Source organism: Humulus lupulus, chromosome 6 (genome assembly GCF_963169125.1).
Source record: "Humulus lupulus chromosome 6, drHumLupu1.1, whole genome shotgun sequence".
Taxonomy (NCBI): Eukaryota; Viridiplantae; Streptophyta; class Magnoliopsida; order Rosales; family Cannabaceae; genus Humulus; species Humulus lupulus.
In genome coordinates this window covers 182,089,918-182,115,238 of record NC_084798.1, presented here as the reverse complement: position 1 = coordinate 182,115,238, position 25,321 = coordinate 182,089,918, and the positions used below count along the sequence as shown (strand labels likewise).

Below are 25,321 nucleotides of genomic sequence, written 5' to 3'. Positions count from 1 at the left end.
CTACTCTAATACATGAACAATGCATGATTACTTGCTTGTTCTTCTATATGATATCTAGAATTTTCTTCCCCACGGGTTGCAACCACTTTGTCGCACTTTCCATTTTCTTACATAATCTAGACATCAACCAGAACCGAATTTTCTCCAACAAAGTTATGATTGTCTTGTCCCTTGCATCCAATATGGCAGAGTTGAAACTCTCACACAGATTGTTCAAGAGCATGTCACATTTGACATGCAATCTAAAGTGTGACTTGCTCCATTCAGTTAGGGCCTTCTTCATTAACCAATTATATGCCTTCTCATTCACCTCCTTCATTTCAGCCATCATCCTCTTGAAATCTTCTGGTGTTGTGGCTTTTCCACAAGCCAACAACTTTTGTTTTAGAAGAAGACCTGGAAACTCCTTTTTAAAGTTGGCATGTAAATGCCTCACACAACATCTTATCTCATCACCATTAAACAGGGAACCTAAAGCATTTTCTAACCCCTTTTGTCTATCACTAATCAGTGTATATCTCCTAGTGTCAATAACCTCCAAATCCTCCTTCAACAATTTTAAAAACTAGTTCCATGTGTCCGTATTTTCAATCTCACAAATAGCATATGCAATTGGAAACATGCCATTATTTGCATCAATACCCACAACAGCCAACAACATACCTTTGTAGTATCCTCTTAGGAAACAACCATCCAAGCCAATAAGTGGTCTGCAAGCCTTGAATCCCTCCTTCCAAGCTTTGAAGCAGATATAAACTCTCTCAAACAACCTCTTGTCATTGACAATGCTACTTTTGATAATGGTTGTGCTCCCAGGATTGTGGTGTAGGAGTTGTTTGCAATAATCATCCAAAACTCTATACTGCTCCTTCACAGAACCTTCCAACATTTCTTTGGCCTTGTTTCTGGTGTTGTAGAATACATAAGAGGATGTGTTCGAGAACTTTGTTTTTGCAGTCAAGGTGTTGAAGTTATTGTAAGTCATATTTGGGTTCATTCTAAAGTCTTCGAAGAAATGCTTGGCCAACCAAGTAGCAGTCACTTTCTTAATGTCAAATATAATGCCACAATTATGTACATCCACCAGTGTATTGACTCTGAATGTTATGTAGTCTTTTGTCTGCACCCTAGCATACAATGTCCATCCATAACCTTTCCCTTTACAAATTGCCCTTATCTTCACAGAATTATTGGTCACAAAAGTGAACTCCCTATCAATGCTTATGAAGTACTCAGTTAGGGTCTCCCTAAGTTACTCCTTACTAGAAAATGATGGTGATATACTACCTAAGAATCTATAATCTTGACAAATTAAAAACAAGATTTAAAGAAATAACCAAGAACAAGTAAAAATTCACACAAGGAAATTTTTACAAGGTTCACCACTACACAAAGTAATGGCTAATCCTTGGGACCTAGTCCAGAAAGAAATCCACTAAGATATGAAATGCAAGTTTTACAGAGTATCTCTCAATTTACAATCTACTAAGTAAATCATCTATACTTGTCTCTCTTGCAACCATCCTTAGCTTGAACTAGTTGAATCTTCACACTTGAATTCTTGCAGATCCAGCTTTCTTCCAATACTCAGCTTGATGAACAATCACAGCTAGCCATGGATGAACAACCACTCAAGATTCAGTTCTTCAACCTGTAACAGAAAGATAACCAAAAACAAACTCTACGAACAACATATACCATATATTCCACAGCTGAGAAAATCAATTAACCCATATATTTATAGACCTAAGATCTAACTAACTCAAAAACCCAGCCATGCTCTCAAACAGAAAATCGTTAGAGAAACTAATTAATTCAGCTACCACTGAAAAAACCCGAAACCTAATGATACAGTCATATTCAGACAAAGACACGTAAGCAAGCAGTCAATTAAAACAATGTCCAACAGCCAGATGCAACTGGCAAAACAGAAGATAAACCAAAATTCTGTCAAGATACACAAAACAGATGGAACTAAGAAACTAACAGATGAATCATGAAATTGCCAAAATACAGACAACACACACCATCACATTGAACCATCCTCATCATTGTCAAGATCATCAGACAAATCCTCTGTGTCATCAAAACGAACATTGACAGACTCCATGACAGTGTTAGTTCGTTTATTAAACACACGATAAGCACGACTATTAGGAGAATATCCAAGAAACATACCTTTGTCACTCTTGGAGTCAAATTTTCCAAGATAGTCTCTATCATTCAAAATATAGCAGGTACAGCCAAAAATCTTCAAGTAATTCAGATTAGGAGTTTTACCTTTCCACAATTCATAAGCTGTTTGAGTAGTTCCAGTTCTGAGATGCACACGATTACTTAAGTAGCATGCAGTGTTAACAGCTTCTGCCCAAAATCTTTGAGAAATCCCTTTGGCATTCAGCATAACTCGTGCCATTTCTTGAAGAGTTCTGTTCTTGCGTTCTACAACGCCATTTTGCTGTGGAGTTTTTGGAGCAGAAAATTCATGAGCAATGCCCATGTGATCACAAAATTCAGCGAATAAAGCATTTTCAAATTCTTTGCCATGGTCGCTCCTGAGTCTAAACACTTTAGCTATCTTTAAGACTTTTTCATTCTGAAGCCTTAAGCACAAGGCAGAAAACACTCCGAAGGTATCTGACTTCTCTCGAATGAACTGAACCCAGGTATATCTAGTGAAGTCATCAACACACACCATCACATACCTTTTTCCATTGAGACTCTCTGTCTGCATAGGACCCATCAAATCAATGTGTAACAACTCAAGAGCTCTATTTGTGAGAAGCATCTTAATAGGAGGATGAGAAGATCTCACTTGTTTGCCTTGCTGGCAAGGACCACACACACGTTCTCTGCTAACTTTGAAATCAGGAACTCCTCTCACTGCTTTAAGTTTGACCAACCTCCTTAAATCTCTGTAGTTCAGATGACCAAGTCTATAATGCCATAAGTCAGACTTATCTAATGTAACTCTAGAGCACACTTCAGTATTTTCCAGCATGTAGCAGTTATCATTAGACCTTGTTCCAGACAAGACAGAGTAAGACACTTACAGAAAACTCCAACCCAAGTGTAAACTTGAAATCCTTCCAGTCAGTCCTTGGATGGAATTCTTTTTTTCCTCTCTTAACCCCACCTACTTCTTCATCACTGCTCAAACTTCTCAGATCATCATACACATTTTCACTATCAGACCCTCTTATGTCTTCATGGTTGCAGGTATCGGTCACTGAACTCCACCAGCTGCTAGGGTGTGCAACATTATCCCCAAAATGTCTCTCCTCATCCTCATCTAGGGCATACTCTTTGTAATGCCCCAAAATCCCTAATGAGGTTTAATGGTCAGATTAGTAGGCCGGGAGGGCTATAATTGATTTATTATGCCATTAAATGATTATATGCATGTTTATGTGAATTATATTATTATATGATGATAAATGCATGCATGTGGGTCCACTTTTCATTATAAGGGCATTTTGGTAATTTGGCCCGTTGATGACATATTTGTATATTTTCATGCATGTTGGTAATTTATGGATAAGGCCACATTATAATGTGGATTTGTTCGAGCTATTCGGCATGAGACAATCTTTGAATGCAAATTAGCGGTTTGGTCATAACGGGGTTATTTACCGGGCTCGGGGTATGACCAGGGGTAATTTGATGATTAATACATTACCGGGAATTAAAGGGTAGTGGGATATAATTTATTAGTATTTGAGAATATTTGGAATAACGACAATTGGATGACGTTAATTATAACCTAGGGGCATTTTGGTCATTTGACCAATTGTTATATTCAACTAGAAGGCTGTAGAAAAATTGAACCAAAAACAGAGCATTCTTCCTTCTTCTCCTGATCATCTTTTCCTCTCTTTTCTCTTTGAATTTTGAAGCTCCATTTGAGGATTCAAGCTAAGGAATCAAGCCTTGAGGGTTTATGATTGTGTTCTACCATTGAAGAGGGTTTAATATTGAGCTTGAGGTAAGAATTCTGCCATGGAAACTCTGGTTATACTCTGTTTTTCATTTGATTTTCAGTTGGGATTTTTTATTTTGATAGTGAGAATTCAAGGAAGTTTTTAGCAAAGATTGATTGGGTTTTGATGCCTAGGACTTGTAGAATGGGTTTTTTTTGGTTCATTTGTGAGTTTTATTGAGGTTTGGAGTCAGTTCATGAAGTTTGGAAAGTGTAGAAGTCAAAAGGGAAAAATCAGGGTTGAATCACCCTGGTTCTAGCGCTACAGCGCCCAAAGGAGGGCGCTACAGAGCTGTCTAGGGCAAGTCAGCCCTGCTTGTAGCGCCTAGGCACCAGGGGGCAGCGCTACCCTATTTTTCCAGGGTCCTATTTTGGGCACTTTTGAGGGTTTTTGGCTCGAGGTTTCAATTCCTAAGGCTCGGGATTGAATCTACTAATCGTTTGAGTACGATTCAAGGTCCCGGGAGTGAGGTTTAGGTCAAGAACCTTCTATTGTTGATTTTATTGATGGAGTTCCATATTTGGTTATGACTAGGTGACTGCTAAGGGATCAAAGGATCGATCGTTCTCAAGGGTCGTTCTATTATTGATTCTCGCTCGAACCAGAGGTAAGAAAATTTCACCTAGTATGTGACATGCATGGTTATTAATGAGGCATGTTGAGTGTTCTAAATGTGGATATTGATTTCATATTAAATGCTTGGCAATCTTGCTTACTTGTGAGTGGCACTGACTTATTATTCAGAATCGGCAATGGTGTCAGTATTGACTGGGAAGTTGTGACTCATTAGTCAAATTCGACATTAGTACTAGGCACTGGTTGTATGGTATTGGTTTATGAGTCAAGAACGATATTAGCGTGTTTAACGCAAGCCGAAAAGATTAGATCTAATTGACATAAGCACTATCGTCATAAGCATGAAATGCTTGACCGACCTTAAGTTCGATGAAAACAAAAGCGCTTGTCTAGTCTAAAGGCTAGTTACATAGAGCTAGGGCCAGAAGGCCCAAGTGACTGCATCGTCACGTGGCTAAGGGTGCGGAGCCCAAGTTCGTGACTCACTCATCAGTCACTTATCTGATTCAAGTTCGTGACTCCATAGTCACTCATCTGGTTTAAGTTCGTGACTTACTCATCAATCACTTATCTGATTAAGGCTACACGCCCCAGCATGATTATTAGAATCTCAATACCATTTTATTAGGGCTACAAGCCCCAGCATGGTTACTAGAATCTTGAAGTGATATTCACTTATCTGTTTAGGGCTACAAGCCCAGTATGATTATCATAATCATCAATTGATATTGTATACATGCAGTAATGAGTTTTCTTGCTGAGCATTGGCTCATGGGTGCTATGTGGTGCAGGTAAAGGGAAAGAAAAGCTCACCCAGCCTTGAGTGGAGAGCTTAGGTGGTGATGTGTACATATGCAGTCGCTTGACCACCACGGCCAAGGTGTTTCTCAAAGGAACTAGGGGTTAACCCTATTTTTTCCGCTTAAGTCGGCGGGTTGTAATTTTTACACTGTAATGACCATTTTGGATTGTAAATAACTTGTAAACGCTTTTATGGGCTCATGTACAGTTTTATGTTTTAAATAAAATATATCATTTCCTTTTTATCGAGATTTTTCACCTTAGCCTATTAATAACACCTAGATGCACGTTTATAAACTAATGACTCGATTAGCTAGTTAAGCACGGTTTAAAGTTCACAGTAATGGTATTGGAGTAACCAGGGCCTTACACTCTTCTTCAATAAAGTCTGGATCAGGTTGTGTCTCATTAGGCCCTTCACTTTGGCCTAACTCAGGTAGTGGTTCTGTCTCAATAGGCTTGCCAGTTTGCCCAAAAGAAGTTCTTGTTTCAAACTCATTTGACCCTTCACTATGGTCGAATTCTATTTGTGTTTGGGTCTCAACAGGCCCTTCACCAATGCCAATTGAAGTTTTTGTTTGTGACTGAACAACCCCTTGACTTTGCATAGTTTCAGGTTCATAAAATCCAGCACATTGCCTATTTGTTGGTTCAGAATAGGCTTCCCCAAAACCATCCACGTGGCCTATATAAATTTCTTGTTGGGCCTCATTACTTGGTTGACCAGTGTGGCTTGCTGGTTGTTGGACTTGGGTCATGTCTTCCACACCAACTGGGACATTTTGGGCCTGCTCTTCCTCACTGTCAGTATTTACCAAATCAACTATTTCTATACTCGAGTCACTTTCATACTCACCCTCATAATCTTCACTCCAATTATCAGCCTCAGTATCTTGATTCCAATCATCTGGCATGTGCATAATGAACTCTTTAGAGCCTTCTGAGTCATCTTCACCAGTTGACATTTGAAAGTCATTTGCCTCCAACTCCATCATCTCTTCTTTGCTCATCACATAGTCATCTGATTTGGCCCAAACCCTCGCATTTACCTCCACTTCGGCATCATTAGGAATCTCCTCAATACAATATCTCTTAAGTGGAGGTGGAGCTTCATCATTGACCTTATTGGTATCACCACTACTACCAATTTGAGACAGCATTGTAGGAAAACATGCACATCAATTAAATACCTTATTTTAATATGTCAAAATAAAAACAGAGTAACCAATACAAACATTCCCATGTGGGTCAGCCAAAACACCCTACTTTACAGTCCAAGCCTTTCACTTTCACTAGAGAAATTTGGCAAAAGTACAAGTGTTTAATGCCCAAATCGTGACAACCACTAAGCGGTGGTTGTAGTATAGTCGGGCGGTCGATCCACAAGGAGGTAACCTAAACTCAAAAGATTAGTAGAAAATAACACAAAAATTAGTAACAAGAAATAAATAAAAAGATGGACATGAAAAGAGGTTTGAGATTTTGGTGTTGTCTTTTTGATGAAATGAGATAAGTGAAATAAAGGTAAGATGTAATCAAGATTTTGAGAAATGGAAAGGTTTCAAGAATCATCCATATGCTTGTTTAGTTACTTGGTTACTTGATTTACAAAAATACACAAGTAAATAGTTCACATCCCAACATTTACTTGGAAAATCTAACATTAAAGTCCATATTATTTTCTAACAAAAGTCCATTTGAGTTATAAAGTTCTTTACTTTGAAAGCATAATGTTAATCTTATGAAAAATCTAAAAATGAAAAAATACCCAAAGGCAATAATGCAATAGAAGATTAGACATAAAATTATGTATCAATATTACTTTTACTAATTAGAAGTACATAGAAAGAGCATGACTAATCCTATATACCGTTAGCATAAGTAAATAAAGATAACAAAATAGAGATGGAGATGAAAGAACATAAATAACTCAAATATTTTACATTAAGAACATAGTAAATCAAAGTAGCAAAATAACATCACTAACATATGAAATCATCCCTAACCTTCCTAGGAAAATTAGGCCATTATGCTCATAATTCTCACAAAATTCTAAGAAGAAAGTGAGTAGAAATTTTGCTATAGTTTCTTTACTCTAAAATTACATAGAAAATGTGAAATGAGAGTCCCTATTTATAGAGGGAGAAGAGGACTAAAAAGACATTAAACAATAATTGGGGGTTACACAATAAATCTGAAATATTAATAATAAAATATGATTTTGAAAAATCAAATCTTATTATTAATATTAACCTAGCTATTTTGGTTAATGGTCAATTTGATCTTCTTCAAAAACACAAAAAAGAATGAGCTTTCAAGCTCAAAATAGAAATTTGCAAGGCCCAATATGCATAGGGGAGTGGGCTGGTGGCTCTTATGGCAGCTGGGTTTGACCCAATCCGTAGCCAATGATAGGAGGACACATGGCACAGCTGGTGAGAAAGGGGACAAAAAGGCAGCTGAAATATTGATGTGGCAACGCTTGATTGGCTGGAGGAATGCAAGTTGGCTTGATCAACGCAGGAGGAGAGGCTGGGTCTCGCTGGGCTTGTTGGGCCGCTAGGATGGGAGCTGCCTTTGGCTGGGTCTGGACACGGGGTGAAGCTGCTGGGCACACGGCTGACCGGTGGCGCAAGGCTGAAGAAGAGCAGGCTAGCTGGTTGGCGACGTGGCAGCCTCGGGTTGGCTGGTAGGAGGACGTGTGGCGCTGGCTAAAGCGCACCACCTAGCGCTGGAGAGAGAGGAAACCAGGCAGGCTGGGCTTCTCCTTCCAATTGGGCCACTTTCTTCTTTCAAACACCATTTTCTTTCTTTCTTCAATTTTTGTTTCTTTATTTCCAAGTGCCAAAAATACCAATTGAATCCTACAAAATAAAACAAACTAAATTAAAATCAAATATTTTCATTTATAATTTTAATTATATTAATTCGATGAAAATATTAATTAAAACTTAATTTATTTTGACTATTAAAATTAATAAATGTGTATTTTTGGGCACTAATCAACAAGGTTGACAATACAAGTATAATGGAAAACAGAACAAAACCCATTAAACAATTCAATTAACAACCATACACATTGAATACCCATTTACCAATTATTCAACTAAACCTACCCCAAACTTCAACAAACAAGAAAAGGCCACGAGAAACCCATTTACTTAAATAAAGAGTAAACTCAAGAAAACATTTACCGTAAATTGGAACTAGCTCATTGTTGGGGTTTTATGCCCTAATTAAAACTCAATTTCTTTGTAATCTCATTTTATTATCAATAAAAGAATAGAATTGACTTGGTCAATCACTTTGCTCATATGTTTTATTATTTGTTTAATATAAACTTCTATTAAATCTCAAGTATATAACTAATCATATTTATAGTGACGTAATCACAGTGGAATATAAATATGATTATATGTTCAAAATAAGTTAGTCCTAAGATTAGTCAGTGCATAGGATTTACACTAACTTGTCAATCTACGATATGATCTACTTACACATTGCAGTGTTATGTTCTTTCCAAAATATTAGCAAAGTAGATAAGATCAGATGTATTTATTACATCGGACTGGAGCGATATTGACAGTAGATAGGATAAGTAAACATATCGTTATTATCTATTCTAGTCATATCATATAGGTTACCATAGGTCAATTCAATCTCAATTATGAGTGGTTAGTATTCTAACTGGTTGTATTATTTGAGTTCTTTGACTTGTTCGTTACCAGCTTACCCTACGGATTAGCGCATACTTGCATCTTGGGAACTCGATAGTATAATTGTAACGCCCTAAACTCCAGGGACCGTTACGGTGTGCCTTATAAACAGTGCTAAACTCGCTAATCGAGTCATTTGGCCAAAATCGTGTAAGTAAGTATGATTAGTGGTTTAGGGATTACAAATTTTGGTTAAAATATAACGTTTCACTAGAACGTTTATTATATACATTGGGATCCCAAAAATATAATTTAAAGGTTTATTACAACAAATATTTACAACCAGCCGATCTAAGCGGCAAAACAGGGTTTAACCCTAGTTCCTCTCCTTCAAACCTCGGCTGTGGCAGTCGAGCAGCTGCACATGTACACATCGTCACCTAAGCTCTCCAACTCAAGAATGGTCCAGCTTTATTTTGCCTTTACCTGCACCACATAGCACCTGTGAGTCGAAGCCCAGCAAGAAAACTCAATATGCTCATGAACAATCATATCATGATATCAAATCATATCTGGCATGCCTAGCAAACATAGCTTAATTCAAGCATGCAAATAATCTCATATAATGCTGGGGAATCGAGGATAAGAAATCCTACCCTCCTGATTGGATGACTATCAAGTCAATCCTAATCAGATGAGTGATTTAACACTTGAGATTCTGGTAAACCATATTGAGTGACCGACAAGCAAGTCACTAGGGGGCTCAGTACCCAAAGCCATGCAAATGATGATCAGAATGATCATATAGAGCGTATAGCCCTGAACAGATGAGTGAATATCACTTTGAGGTTCTGTTAACCATAATGAGTGACTGACAAGCAAGTCACTATGGGGCTCGGTGCCCATAGCCATGTAACGAAACTGTTACCTGGGCTTTCCTGCAATGGTTCTAATCAGATGAGTGACTGATGGGTAGTCACTAACTTAAATAGATGAGTTACTGATGGGTAGTCACTAGCTTAAACAGATGAGTGACTGACGGGTAGTCACTAGCTTAAACAGATGAGTGACTGATGGGTAAGTCACATAAGCACTTTTAGTTTTCATCGAACTTGAGGTCGGTCCGGCATTAATGCTCTTGTTAAGTCATCTAATGCAGATGTCGATTAGATCTAATCTTTTATTGGCTCTGCGTTCAGGACGCTTATGCCGTTACTGGCTCCCAGGTCGGTAACACACGACCAATGCCAAATCTGGATTATCAGGGCCATGCACAAGTAAGCAATGCTACCAAACATATATCATATGTCTAATATCCAAATACAGAGCCTTCAACATGCTTACTTAACAATTACTAGCACAATTAAGATCATGCATAAACACAGAGGCTCAAGCTCTGAACAATCTCATATTCAATATTCATGGCATGCCCTAATCACATGTTCCTCGTGCATGACATGCATCACACTTAAACATCCAACATGTCTCAATAATAACCATATACAGGTGAGCAAGATTGCTAAGCATTTAATATGCTATCAATGTTCACATTTAAACATCCAACATGCATCAAGAATAACCATGCATGTCACATATGGGGTGCAGTTTTCTTACCTTTGGTCCAAGCACATGTTACCAATAAATGAGCCACAAACACGATCCCAATTCCAAGCCTCTAGTGATAACCTAGTGACAACCACAAATGATGATCCAATGAGTTCAAGTTCTAAAAAAAATCCCGGAACCAAAACCTAGCCTCCGAGACATCAAACCCCACCAATTTGGGTAGTAGGAATGATCCTGAGGCCTAAGGTTTGAGTTCCCAAGCTTAAAACATCATTTCGGCCTTAAATACCCTCAAGCGTCGCGACCCTAACTCCCTGAGCCGCGGCCCCCAGCCAAAACAGAACCAGCAGGGGCAAGCACCGCAGCGCCCTTTACCTAGTGTCGCGGCCCCCAGAGCTCCCAAAGCACTCCACCTACTTCATCGAGCTTGGGCCGTGGCCCGACCTCGGACCAGCCATTTTTCTCCATTTTCAACCTTTTAAAACCTCCCAAAAACATATCCAAACATCTCCAAACTCAAAAATCAAAGTTCCCAAACATCCCCATGATCCAAAACCCATAAAACTCAAGCTTCAATTCAATCAAAAACTCATCAAAACACAAAGTCTGATTCAAGCTTAAAAACTTTAAAAACTTAAAACTTGAATTACCTCCGATTGAGTTGTTTCCAACTAAAACCTCCGGCTAATAAGCTTCTAATATTTTCTAGGATCGCTATGCCTTGATCCTTGCTTGAATCCAAGTCCTAGAACTCAAGTTACCTTCGAAAACGCGATCGGGAGACGAAAATAGAACTTTGAGGGAGAGAGAACGTACAGAACGTTCTTTTATTCTTTTAAAAGGTTACTTCAAGCTTATGTAGCCTCAAACAAAACCTAACGCTCGGGGTCCCGAAAACACTCCCGGGGGAAAAATAGTCAAAACCTCCAGAATTTCCCCCTGATCTTACTAACTCCCAATTTATCACCAAATATTAATTCTCATTACCCAATAACCCGGTAATGCTCTAAATACCTCTTGACTCACTCCAAGTCAAGAATAAATCCTGTTGTGACTTTCCCACTAGCTTACCTCCTAGGATCATCTTGTGTTGAGTAACCCTAGCTTAACCAAACAATAATAAAGCACCACACACATATCACATATATGCTAAATATGCCCGAAATGGCCAAAATATGAAAATCACCCAATTACTCAGAAATGGGTTCACATGCATATTTAATACACCTAAACATGCATATTATCATTTAATAGCATAATAAATCAATTATGGCCCTCCCGGCCTCCTAATCAAGGTCCTAAACCTTATTAGGAAATTTGGGGCATTACAATAATTGAGTGGGAGTGTTAATCATAGATATGAACATCTATAACTTCTGATGGAGAAGTAAAACGATGGTTTCCTTTTAGTTTGGTTCAAGGTGCTAAATGATAGATATCTCATTTCAGTAATTAATATTAGTTTACTGAAATATCATTTATAAGGAACTAAGTGTTTTAAGGATAAAATACAATGAGGGGTAAAACGGTATTTTAGTCTCATCTCATTGTAGACCGTCTATAAAGGATTGCGTTACAATTATGGTTGTAACAATGATAACTAATAACCTCTATATATATGTGTGTGTGTGTGTGCGTGTGCTATAGAGCATTCTATGAATTCAAGAGTGCAATTTTGAATCTTTATTGGAGTCATGAGAAATTAATAAGTTAGTGAATTTATTTGTTAAAATTTATGATAACTTATTGGAGCTTGATTTCACAGGCCCATGGTCTCTACTGTACCTTAGATAAAAGTATCTCGATAGTCTCAATTAATTGATTTAATTGTCAATTAGAATTATTAAAGTTGACTAGGTCAATTTTGGATAGTTTCACATAATTATACAATTTAGAGAAGAAAAAAAAGAGATTTTATGGCGGATTTATTAATTAAGACAAATTGATGTCTAAATTAATATATAAGTTTAAATCAATGTTCAAATTATAAATAATTAATTTGATAAAGAATTTAAATAATTATTTAATTAATTAATCAATAGAAAATAATACAGGCCTTGATTTTAAGTCCAATGGGCTTATAATTAAATGGGAAACTTCACGGGCCTAAAGCCCATGATAATTTCGACCTTATGGCTGATATTATATATTATTTTATTGATTTTTTAATTAAAATAAATGACCTAATTGAGTCTATAAAATGAATGTTAAGTAAGAGTTGAAATTAGATTTTAGAAAGACTATCTGACAGACAGAAAATCAGAAGATCTATTATTGATGCTCTAGGTTTTAGATTCTCTCTACAGCATAAGTCATTTTCTAAGCCTCAATATTCTCTTCTCTTCTTCTTCTCTTTGTATCTATCCCATGTGTTGATAATTGCCCACTCTAGTCTAGGTAATAGTAAGGATACTTGGGAAGATTGTGAATAAATTTGAAGATCGGTTCGGTTTCTTTGTGATACCCTACGACAGAAAGGATTCAAGGGTTAGAGAAACTGAAGAAAGGACTAAGACATTTCGCTACATATAATGTAAGTGTTCTTATCGTTATATCTGTTTAAATTCAATTATAGTAGCATGTTCTAGGTTGTTTTATATTAACTTGTTTAATATAAGATTTACATGAAAATAATTAAGATCTTGTATAAGTTTTTCGAACACTCGTTTGGTTTTCGAAACGACGACATTCCTTAGGGCATAATCATCGTCTTCCCTCTCTTCGAAAATGGAATGCAAAACCAGTTCTTCGTTTTCGTAGCAAATGGTGGCTGGGTTTGGGGATTTATTTGGGTTTTGTTTTCGAAATTGGGTGTTTTTTAGGTTTGTTCTTCTTCAGTCGTTCATGGAGTTTAGTCGTTGATGAAATTTTGTTTTGTTTTTAATTTTCAGAGTTTGTTTTTATTTTGTTTTTAAATAAAATATATTTTTTTATTTCAACTTTTGGTTTTTAAAAAACTAAATGGTGAATTAATCTCCAATGTACACATGGACAAAATAAGACGAAATTTGAATGGATACCCACGGATACCAACAGAAGTGGACAATAAGTACTATTCCCACACAAAAAAAAATTTGGTATCAAATCACTAGTTTCTTATAATATTTGGTACTTTTGCCGCTATTTCTCTTTATTATTATTTGTAAAAATGATAACTTTATTGATAATAAACATAATGTCATGTCATCTTAAAATTTTATATATCCTCAAAACAAGATGGGATATCTTCTATCCAAGCAAGTTTTATGTCCATCCTAAGAATATGCACAACCAATTCATGTGCGACTATATTCGCCCACCAACAAACGTAAATTAGGATATTTCTAGAAAACTAGACAACAAATTTGCAACCTCTAACCGAAGACCATGGATTAAGGTAAAACTAGTTGATCCATGGGTTGCAACGTCAGCCGGGCATATATAGAGAATGTGGTGAAGTCTAACTTCAACAATTGTAGTAGCGAACTTTTGCTTATGATTCGTTGTTCCACTGTCACCAATACAAATAGAAAAAGAAAATAGTTTTCTATGAGAAAAATTCTAACCAAAATTCACAAATACCCTTCAATTTCTTTTTAACATTTAACTCTCTAACAGCTAAATTGATATGTTGCCCCTAAAAGCTCTTGCTTCTTAGCCTTGGAACTCTTCTTTGGACTAGGCCTTTTGATTCTTCTACCCCCACTGGCGTACGTGATTTGAGACCTTGCTTGCATGTTTCTTTAAGGTCTCACCAGTCATAATGATCTCTTTGGTGATCTTCTGTTTCCAATCATCCTTAGAGCTTTCTTTTTCTCTAAAAAATTTCCCTGTAAGATTTAATTTCTTGACTGTTAAAGAAAAGAAGCATTACTAACATCATGGTACAAAACTCACATGTAGGCGCATAACCAATGGGAAACTGTGTTTACAACGTGGCCTCTTACATTTGAATATAGAAAAATAGATTAGGTAACTCGGTGCAAATACATGTTTGGCTTAAGAAGTGAACAACTGTTAAAAAGTAATGTTTAAAAAATCAAAGTCATCATAATAGACTTCTAGCTAAAAGGTTTAGCTAAAATTTGAATAAACTTCTATGTTTCACTTAAAAAGTGAACAACAAAATCAAAAAACATTATGATGTTCTATTATTTTCATTTGATTTGAACGCCTATTGCCGACCCCAAAAAATGTATGATGTCCTTCCATTTGATTCCTTCTATCTTCTATCTGTGTCTGGGTCAGAAATGAAACAGCGATAATAATATTAAAGCACTATTAATAATAATAATAATAAAAAAGCACTTTCATGCATGGTTCATACTACTGAAGCAAGCCAACAGGATCTATTCCATTATAGACAGTTAAATACAAATTGCATCATTCTTTTCTACCAAATTGCAAATGACAACTTAACAGCCACAATGCCAATCAGATATGCTCCAAATTGGCGAACAGTAGCACAGCCAAGTCAGTTAAAGATGAATACATAGATAAAAGAAGACCATGATCACAATTAAAAAATGGCAACAAATTTTATAACTACAAAAGCAAATTGCTGAAACAGAAACTAAAACAATCATAAAGTATCTACTAAGACATGTAGCACTGCACAATTAGAATCAGTGCAAACAGAGACCAAATATGACAATAACTACACAAGTTCAACAAACTTGACAATTAACTCGATGGTCAATGGGGAAGGACAGAGCAATGCTAGCTGCACTAATGAGTTTAGGCCTTGCACTAGAATCGGGCTATAAAAATACATAGCACCAGAAATAGAAGATGAAGTCACCTGTAAAGGCCATTTAAACCTTCATGCTTTCCTATTTCGTAAGGGGCACGAATCACACTATCATACTGGCTAGTAGATCCTGTAATCTGCAAAATATCCACCACATAAGGATAAATATATACCAAAGAGATAAAAAACAGATAAAATTCTAAATACTCATAGTCAACTCAAGGATAGCTTTCCTATATACAAGAATGCCTCAGGACATGTATGTGTATATACAGATTAAATCAGACTAGATCAAACTCATGCTAGGTCAATATAATGATTATATATACAACGCATATGCCAGTTTCTAAAGGTATGAAAGTTACTCTACATAAATACATATAATATAATATACCTATTAATTATTGTATTTTAATGTCTGAAGAAGATAAGTTGGTTTTCTTTCCAACTACTGGGACTCATAATCCACAATATAAGAGTAAACTAACTACCTGCTCTGAATATTCTTTAGCATACTGCTGGGTGCTATTGCAAATGAGCTTTCTCGTCTTAGCATTCTTCTGAAGTTCTTGTTTTCTTGTACCAGTAGAAAAAAGACAATATTTAACAAATGTAAACTGATAGAATAAAAAGCAATGATAGGAACAAGATTAACGAATAATAGGTGCATACCGTCCAAGAGAAACCACCAGTGGTCTTGTAAACTGATGTCCTAATAATACTGGGCTTTCCAGATGCTCTCAAATTCTCAACAGAAACTTTGTTTTGAATCACTCTTGTGTTCTGCCAAACCAATATCTGCTAAGTGTGGATTAACTTTATCCAACTACATGATAAGCACAAACATTGCTTTTAGTTACAAATGCAGTTTTGGAGCTTAAAAACTTTAAAAAAATATTAATAAAAAAAAAAGACAAACTCAAACGAAGCTTAAAAACTTATATATGGTAGACATTTAAACTGTAAAAATGAAATATCTAATCATAGAAATAACAGAGCATCTCAATCTCATTTCATCTTTTTTACACTATATAAATATATAGTATGTTTATATATGTGCGTGCGTGCACTGAACAGAGAGAGAGAGAGAGAGAAATTCCATGATTTGTGGGCAGCCTCGTCCAAGTCTTAGACTGCTGGGGAAACATATAAACAGAGGCACTAGCTATAAGTACTATGCTTTTCGAATTTGAAATTAGAAAGAATGAATTGTTAAGAATCCCACAAGCTAAATTATGAAGCAGAAAATAGTTAATATGATTTACAATTACCAAGTCCCTACATGCACAGTGGTACCAGAACTAGAAAGGTCCTCATATGGCTAACAACTTCATGGAGCATGATGCAAGCCCATAGTCTTGCTGCAAAACTATGTTTTCTCTTGTTTCAGTTCATTGACATTACAATTTCATGGCTCTTGGAACTATGTTAATCAAGAGGTTGCTGCCCATGACAAGGAGATCCACCTAACAAGAGCAGCGTGTAGAACTGAGTAAAAGACAACATACTCGGCATCAAAATGAATAAAAAAAGAGCCTAACAGGCATATTAAACCTGCTTAGCTGAATTCTTTTCTTCTCCTTTTTCTCCTGTGCCTGCCACAGTAACAGGTGTGCTTGTTCATGAAGCATAGCATCACTTGAGGGAGAAAAATGACAGGTACATCTAAAAAAATGGTGCCAGGTTTCTTTAGCATGAAGAATTTGAATCCAAATATATAATTTTACAAAAAAATTTAGACCTCGGATGAGCCTACCAATCTTGGGGCAGGATTACCAAAAATCCTTACAAGAGCAAGAGCCAGACTTAAAATGATGAAATATCTTAGTGTCACGAACAACTATTTCTCTATTTGTAATACTAGAGACAAGCTTCATAACATCGTGGCAGTCACCACAGATGCGTAGATTTTTGAAAATTCGAATTGCTTTTATAGGCTTACTGTATATCAGCGCAAACGCGAGAGCCAATCTTTCACTATGATGTTGAAGATGTTCCCTTTTCTCTTTTTCTGTGATCTTATGAAGCACATTTTCTGTTTGTGGTATATAACCTACCGACTCCATCTTCTTGTCCAGTTCCTCTAGTTTCAAATGGATTTCTTTGATTTTAGGATGGGAACCATCTTGAGAGGTAAACACGTGAACTTGTCTATTAACCTCAACCCAGCTACTCCCAGGTTTCTTCTTTACCCCCTGACCGCCCATTAACTTTCTGACATTTCTGACATCATCCCACAGACCTTTGGTAGCAAAAATATTAGATAGCAAAATATAGGTAGAATCCATTTCTGGTCTGAGCTCAAAAAGCTTTTCTGCAGCTCTTTTTCCATACTCCAAATTTCCATGCAACTTGCAAGCCCCAAGAACAGTCTCCCAAATTATGGCTTGTGGACCTAATTTCATGTTCTCGATGAGGCTTTCAACCTCTTCGAATCTTCCAGCCCGACCAAGGATACCAATCATACAAGCATAATGCTCAATTGTAGGATTAATGTCAAAATCTTTGATCATGGAGTTAAAGTGCTCTTGCCCTTCTATAACCAAACCTAAGTGGCTGCAAGCAGAAAACACACCTATAAAGGTGGTCTCGTCTGGCATGGTACCTTCATCAAGCATTTTCCTATACGCTTTAAGACCTCTCCCTCCTTGCCCATGTTGGGAATATCCACATATCATGGTGTTCCATGAGACTGTATCCCGTGAAACCAGGCCTTCGAAGACAGTCTCAGCATAATCTATGCATCCACATTTTGCGTACATATCAACTAGCGCACTACTAACAAAACAATCTTCTGTGTGCCCACCCTTGAATGCCAAAGCGTGGAGCTGCCACCCATGTTCCAGGGTGGCTATATGTGCGCAAGAACTTAAACAGCTAGCAAGAGTGAATCCATTTGGCCTTACACCTTCTCTTCTCATCTGATTGAAGAGACTAACAGCATTTTCTGCTTGACCAGTTTGTGCATAGCCAGTAATAATGGTTGTCCAAGTTAAGAGGTCTCTATTAGTAAGTCTGCTAAAAGCTAAATTTGCATCTTCCAAGCACCTAGTTTTACCATACATATCAATGAGAGTTGTTCCAATGAAAGCATTGTCATGAAGACTGTTTTTGATGGAATGGGCATGAATCTGTTTCCCTAGACCTACATCCAAGAGGCTGGAACAAGACCTTAAGATGCTGATAAATGTGTACATGTTGGGCTTGAAACCTTCAACAAGCATCTGGCGGAAAATTATTGGTCCAAGATTGCAATTTTCATAATCATGAAATCCGGATAAAAGAGCATTCCATGAAACTAAGTCACAATCTTTTATAGCTTCAAATATCCGAATGGCATCTTGCACACATCCATTTTTAGCATACATTGTGATCAGAGCATTACTGACTGTTAGATCGTATTGAAATGCAGATTTCCAAACACAAGCATGGATGCTTTCACCATACCGCAGGTCTCCCATATCAGTGGCAGAACTAAGAATACTTGAGAAGCTAAAATGATTTCCCAGGATGCCTATACATCTCATTAGACGAAATAGATGAGCAGCTTCTTGCCACTGCCTTTGCTGACCAAGGCAAGTAATCATTGCACTACAGGCTACTATGTCAGGATTTTTAATCCTCATGAACACATTTAAGGCATCTGTTGCTAGCCCACATTTCGAATACATATCAACAAGGCTGCAACCCAGAAATTCATCAAGTTCACACCCAAGTTTTAAGACCAGAGAATGCAAGACCTGGCCTTGTCTTAAGTTTCCCGCTTTCGTACACCCCCTTAGAACGGCAGACAAAATGTAATTGTTCAACACATTTTTTAATTGCCTCATTCTGCAGAACAGTTTCAAAACCTCTTGCGAATCTCCTTTCTCAGCGTATCCACTAAGCAGTGCGTTCCACGATATAGCATTCTGCTCGGGCATGCAAAATAACACACTATCTGCAAGTTCCATTACGCCACATTTTGCGTAAAGGTCAACAAGTGAGGATCCTACAAACAAATCCGAGACATATCCAGCTTTAACAGCTTCAGAATGCAACTGTTTCCCGAAATCTAGATCCAAGCAAAGAGAGCAGGCTTTCAAACAAGTGGCCAAAGTGAACTCATTTGGTCTTATGCCGTCCTTCTTCATCTCGGATAAGAGAAGAACACCATCAATTCCATACCCTTCAGCTACAAACCCTTGCATCAAAGCAGTCCAAGACACAACATCACGCTCTGGCATTTCAGCAAGCACTTGCCGCGCGTACATCATATCCCCACATTTTGCATAGACATTAACCAACGAAACCCACACATGAGAATCCGGGTCCATCCCACATTTTATCACCTGCCCATGAATAGCTTTGCCATGACTCAAAGATCCTTTTGAAGCACATGTGCGCAGCAACATAGAAAACCTTCTGAGTCTCTCATGGCTAATAAGTTTTGCATGTCTTTTTCTTACCTTCTTCTCAATTCTCTCTAAACTATGCCTTGTTCCAGTTAACCTACCAGGTTCTCTGCTTAACCCTTCACGAGGCCGACTCGGTGAGCTTCGAGCTTCATTAGCCAATTCATTTCTGGTGTTGGATTCCATCAGGCTAAGTGCAGCACTGGACCAAGATTTTAACCAAACAAGGGAAGGTGAATTAAGAGTCGGAATGCGGGTGTGGAAGATAGGCAACAACATCCCTTGAAAACAGGTCAAGGGCCAATCATTTTCAGAGCAAAAAATTCGCATTCCATGAACTTGAACCCAAAGCTTCATCTTTTTTACAGTTATTGAGCATCAAATGCATCAAATACAGCTACTTTCATTCCCTACAACGAGTATATGGGGAAAAGTTTGGATAAATAGATACCAAGCTAGAGGTTTTGAATAGCTTAAAATTTCGTTAGCCAGTGGCAGAGTGGTAGTAAAGTTCAATATGTGTATGAGTTTTCTTGGTCAATGACTCAATGTCATATACTACACTTCCGAATTAATTAAAATTATCATCAAAATCATAAACCCATATAGAATTTCGGCTAAGAAAAGAACTAAATAATCAACTCTCGCCCTACATCTTGAAAACACTCCAATTTACAACGAAGAGTGAGTCTTTGCTACTCCTGCCGCTGCGAGCTGAGTTGTGGGCGATGAGAAGTATTGGGGGACCAGAGCTTAGAAGCTTTACTTCAGATATGGGCCATTTGGTAAATAGCAACACTTTTGAGCCCCTTTATTAATTTCATGTCCTTCTTACCTTGCCGTTGACTGAAAAATTAATTGGGAAATTTAGATAAATACCTTCAAAATGTAAATTTATTCTAAAAATAACTTACTTACATATATATTGTGTCAAGTCGGCATGTTATACCATATTTTGAAAAAATAAATAAGGAAATCACCCTCCCGAAGTTTTTTGTTTTTCTGAGTTATAAAAAATTACATTTTGGTTGCTTACAATACCGAAAAGATACTGACTGATTACTTTTTTTATATATATAAAAAGCTTTATTTTTAGATCATAGTATTTTAAATACCTTCTTGTTGTATCCTAAAAATAAGAGTTCAATTTTTTTGTCCGAGGTACAGGTGGCAGGTAATAAATAAGTGTTATAAGACTTCAAAGATGTTTCGCTAATTTCAGACCAAACAGCTCGAGGCTATGTCACTGAGTCTACGACAGCCCAGGATCCCCTAGATCGTTTGAAATACCAATGACAGATATCGAGGTGTTCAGTGTCCATATCGCCCTTATCAAGCCCAACCATTATCTAAGTCAAGTCATCCTGCTCCAATCATATCTAGTTAGAGAGGGGCATCTAGCTCAAGGTGGTTCAAGGACGCGCATATGGAAGAATCCCAACAGACTCAAATGTCCAATATGCGCAATAAGCGTGTATAATCGTTATATACATGTATTGATCAGTGTAAACGAAAATAGGCTTAATTAGGGTATTTACATATCCATTCATTTGGGAAGTTACTCAATTCTGTATGTTACCATTTATTATACAATTACCCAATATTGTCCATCACAATTCCCTATAAATACAAGGAAAATTGACAATAAAAGGGACTGACATCTTTTATGCCAAAACTCTGCTGAAATTTTCATAAACGATTTCCTCCAAAGTTCCTAAACACGAATAAGAGCGACTCGTGGACTAGGTGGATTTTAACCACTGAACTACGTTAAAATTTGGTGAGTTTATATTTATGGTTTTTTAACAAGCTTAATCTCTATAATCAATTTCTTAATCCCCTGTTTCCGAAAAACCGCGTCAACAGATGAGTGTTTTCATTGAGAGCAAATTAGGCTTGAAATTTGTCAGAGAATTTTCCACACAACAATCAACATGGTGAAAACTCGTTCTAGTGCGTCAATGAAACAGAGAGACCTGGTGATCATGGACATTACTGTGTGGATGATCCTACTGGAGAGGGCACCTTTGTGTAGCATCGTCCTGGAAAACAACATGTGAACCAGGACGATACTAGAAGTTCGGCTTCGCGCCCTCCGAACCCAAATCTCAGATATCTAACTGGCATCGAAATGGAGAATGCTCAGCTAAGGAGCCACCTCGCCCAGGCTAACATGCAAATAGACGAGATAATGGCTCGATTACCTCTCCCTGCAACCGACGAGAATTTCAGAAGGAGGCAAAGTAGGTCCCATCAATCTCAGTCCCACAGGAATAATCGACCCAACGTGAGTCGTTCTATCAGAACAACAACCCCGACCTCCATGCCTTCTAAACGAACTCATGAAAACAACCCACCTGCTAATAATCGCAAGAATGAACAAGCGGCTCACACTCCCAGAAATTAGCCTAATCAACCAAATGAACAAGCGACTCACAAGGCGAGTTAAGACCGCATCGAGAAGGGCGGAGGTCTCTATAAATCCACCAACACCTCAACCAGTAGCTCAGGTGCAAAGAAACGAATATGTGTTACCACCAATTCGAGAAATCAGAGTAGACAATGGGCGAGCTAATCTGGTGTGTCCTAACGGGAGACGAATTACATTGCCAATAAGGCACCGTCCATCGCCTATACGCCATCCGACACATCCTCGCCCACAGAGAAATGTTTCAATTCGTGGGAATGAAAGGAGAAATTATGTACCTGCAGAAGATACATACGTCCCGCAATCTCCCAGGAACAATCAAGCCTCGCAACCTCATCCGCGACCAGTAAGCTTTGTGGATGGTAGCTATTGGACAGAGAGCCATCGTGGTGGTAGAATCAGGAGTGTACGCAATACGCACTCCCATATACACGAGAGAGGCCTAAGAAATCAGTTGAGCTCGGTCCAAAGCTTGTGTTCCAATCCTCAGTCTGATCTATGTGACCATCTAAATGCGCAAAGAGGACAGTCAGCCTGTTACAATGATCTAAGTTACGTTCAGACGATGGGAGATCCGTCAATCGTGCACGATAATGGGAATGTTCCGCCTAACCGAGCTCTGGCTTGGAGGGACAATAACCCATATAATGAGCAAGATAGGATGGGAGCAAGTAACTAATTTCCAAATAACCTAGAGACGAAGGATCTAACCCTTGAACGACTAGCCTTGATGGAAGAACAAATGAAGAGAATTATGTCTAGGAAAAACATGGACGATTGTGATTCTGATGAGGAGCTCAAGCCTTTTGCTTCTCATATCACAACAGCTCCCTATCCCATGGGCTTCAAAATGCCCAACATGCCTACATATGACAGAACAACTGATCCATCAAACCACATCGGGACCTTCAACACTTTGATGAGAGCCCATCGACATCGACCTGCGATGTGTCTTGTTCCCAGCCACGTTGACAAGACCAGCAAAATTATGGCTCAACAAGTTTAAAAGGCACTCGATCACTTCCTATCAACGGTGTTCAAAAAGCAGTTTCGAGCTGCAAAAGAAGTTCGAGTAGAGGCCAACTCCCTGGCCAATATAAAGTAGCAACTGGGTGAATCCCTTAAGGCGTACATCAACCAGTTCACAAACATAACAGCTTAAGATATGGACGCTAATGATAGTGCCAAGCTCATGGCCATGCGGTTAGGAATCATTGTCGGGTGTGAATTGTGGAAGGAACTCCAAAGGAAAGGAGTGAAGAGTACGGACGAGTTCTTAGCTCGAGCTCAGGAGTGGATCAACTTAGAGGAAGTAGATTCTATAGTCACAGGGACCAGTCAGACCCCTATTCAGCCCACTTGATTGGTGATGGATGTTGTAGCTATGACTCAGTCTGTGTTCCATAACAACCAGGCTGGGAATAACAAAAGAAAGGGGAATTGTGAGGGCGACCTGACTGGGTCCAAGAAGAATAAGCCCGGGGTGAAGTACACTTCTATCTTCACCGTTGTAATGCCCTACTACCCAGGGGTCGTTACGCTGTGCATTTTAAACAGTGCTAAACTCGCTAAACGAGTCATTTGGCCATAATCGTGCAACGAAATGTGATTAACGGTTTAGGGTTAAAAAAATTTGTCAAAGATACAACGTTTCACTAAAATGTTTACTATATACATTGGGATCCCAAAATATATTTTAAAGGTTAATTATAGTAAAAGATTTACAACCAGCCGACCTAAGGGGAAAAATAGGGTTTAACCCTAGTTCCTCTTTAAACCCTTGACCATGGTGGTTGAGCAGCCGCATATGTACACATTGTCACCTAAGCTCTCCAACTCAAGGATGGTCCAACTTTCTTTTGCCTTTACCTGCACCACATATCACCCATGAGCCGAGGCTCGGCAGGAAAACTCAACATGCTCATAAACAGGTAATAACATGTCACTAAATCATAATAAGCATGCCTAGCAGCAATAACCCTATTCATACATGGAGGCAATTCTAAATAAATGATTATGGGGTTCTGCGCCCTGCATAGATGACTAATGAGTCTATCTCTGGGGATATGCTCCCTAAATAGATGACTAATAAGTCTATCACTGGGGATCCGCTCCCTGAATAGATGATTAATAAGTCTATCTCTGGGGCACTGCACCCTAAGCCATGTGATGTTTTAGTCACTTGAGCATTTTGGCCCTGGCTTTACGTAACTAGCCTTTAGACTAGACAAGCGCTTTAGTTTTCTTCGACCTTGGGGTCGATCAAGCATTTAATGCTCATATTGATTAGATCTAATCATTTTGGTCTGCGTTAAACACGCCAATGCTGCTCTTGACTCTTAAGCCAATACCATACGACCAGTGCTCAGTACTACTGTCGATCCTGACTGATAAGTCACAGCTTCACGACCAATACTAAACACCAATGTCGTTCCCTGACTAATAAGTAAGTGCTTCCTCAATGAGGTAATGCAAACAGACATATATCACATGTCAAATATCAAGATATAAAGCATTCAACATGCTTAATCAGCAATTACTAGCATAATTATGATCATGCACAATTACAGAGACTCAAGCTCTGACCAATTCCACATTCAATATTCATGCCATGCCATAATCACATATATCATATGCATCACATACTGGGTGCAGTTTTCTTACATTTGGTCTAAGCACAGGTTACCAATAAATGACCCCCAAGCACGATCTTGTTTCCAAGCCCCTAGCGATAACCTAGTCACAATCATAATATAAAACCTCATAAAAAATGAGTAAATAAATACTTCCGGACCAAAACCTAGCCTCTGGGACGTCGAATCCTACTCAAGTGAGTAGTAGGATTGAACCCAGGCCCTTAGAGTTAAGTTCCCACGGCTATAAACCAAATCTGGGCAAAAAATGCACAGGCCGGCCGCGACTTGCCCCCCAGTCAAAGAGCATTTGCGTGGGCTTCAGGGTGCGGGCCGCAACTTGGCCCCTCTTGGGTTGTGGCATGCCCCCCAGGAAAATTCCTCCTGGCTCCTGGTTCATTCAGGTCGCAACTTGCTAGAACAAGGTCGCGACTTGACCACGAAACCAGCCATTTCCTACGGTTTTTCCCACTTAAAACCTTCCAAAAACCTATCAAAACATATCCAAATTCCAAAATCAAAGTTCCCAAACATCCCAACTATCCAAAACCAATAAAA

At 38.2% G+C, this 25,321-nt stretch overlaps 1 protein-coding gene across 7 annotated transcripts; it reads right to left on the bottom strand.

The window, feature by feature from the left end:
- Window positions 1-14,501: 14,501 nt before the first annotated feature.
- Window positions 14,502-20,456, bottom strand: LOC133782780 (pentatricopeptide repeat-containing protein At4g39530-like). Of its 7 annotated transcripts, XR_009870715.1 has the most exons (5): window positions 20,356-20,429; window positions 15,981-16,134; window positions 15,800-15,884; window positions 15,360-15,445; window positions 14,502-14,797 (listed from the first exon to the last, which is right to left on the bottom strand). XR_009870715.1 is itself a non-coding variant. In XM_062222160.1 (3 exons), the coding sequence occupies exons 1-2, from the start codon at window positions 20,057-20,059 to the stop codon at window positions 16,867-16,869; spliced, it is 2,916 nt and encodes a 971-aa protein (XP_062078144.1). In that variant the 5' UTR covers window positions 20,060-20,456; the 3' UTR covers window positions 15,981-16,774; window positions 16,863-16,866. The 7 variants fall into 7 exon arrangements, 1 of the variants encoding a protein (XP_062078144.1); XR_009870714.1 differs by lacking the exons at window positions 14,502-14,797; window positions 15,360-15,445; window positions 15,800-15,884 and adding exons at window positions 16,580-16,774; window positions 16,863-16,973 and having other exon boundaries at window positions 17,251-20,456; XR_009870710.1 differs by lacking the exons at window positions 14,502-14,797; window positions 15,360-15,445; window positions 15,800-15,884 and adding an exon at window positions 16,863-16,973 and having other exon boundaries at window positions 15,981-16,774; window positions 17,065-20,456.
- Window positions 20,457-25,321: the final 4,865 nt, after the last annotated feature.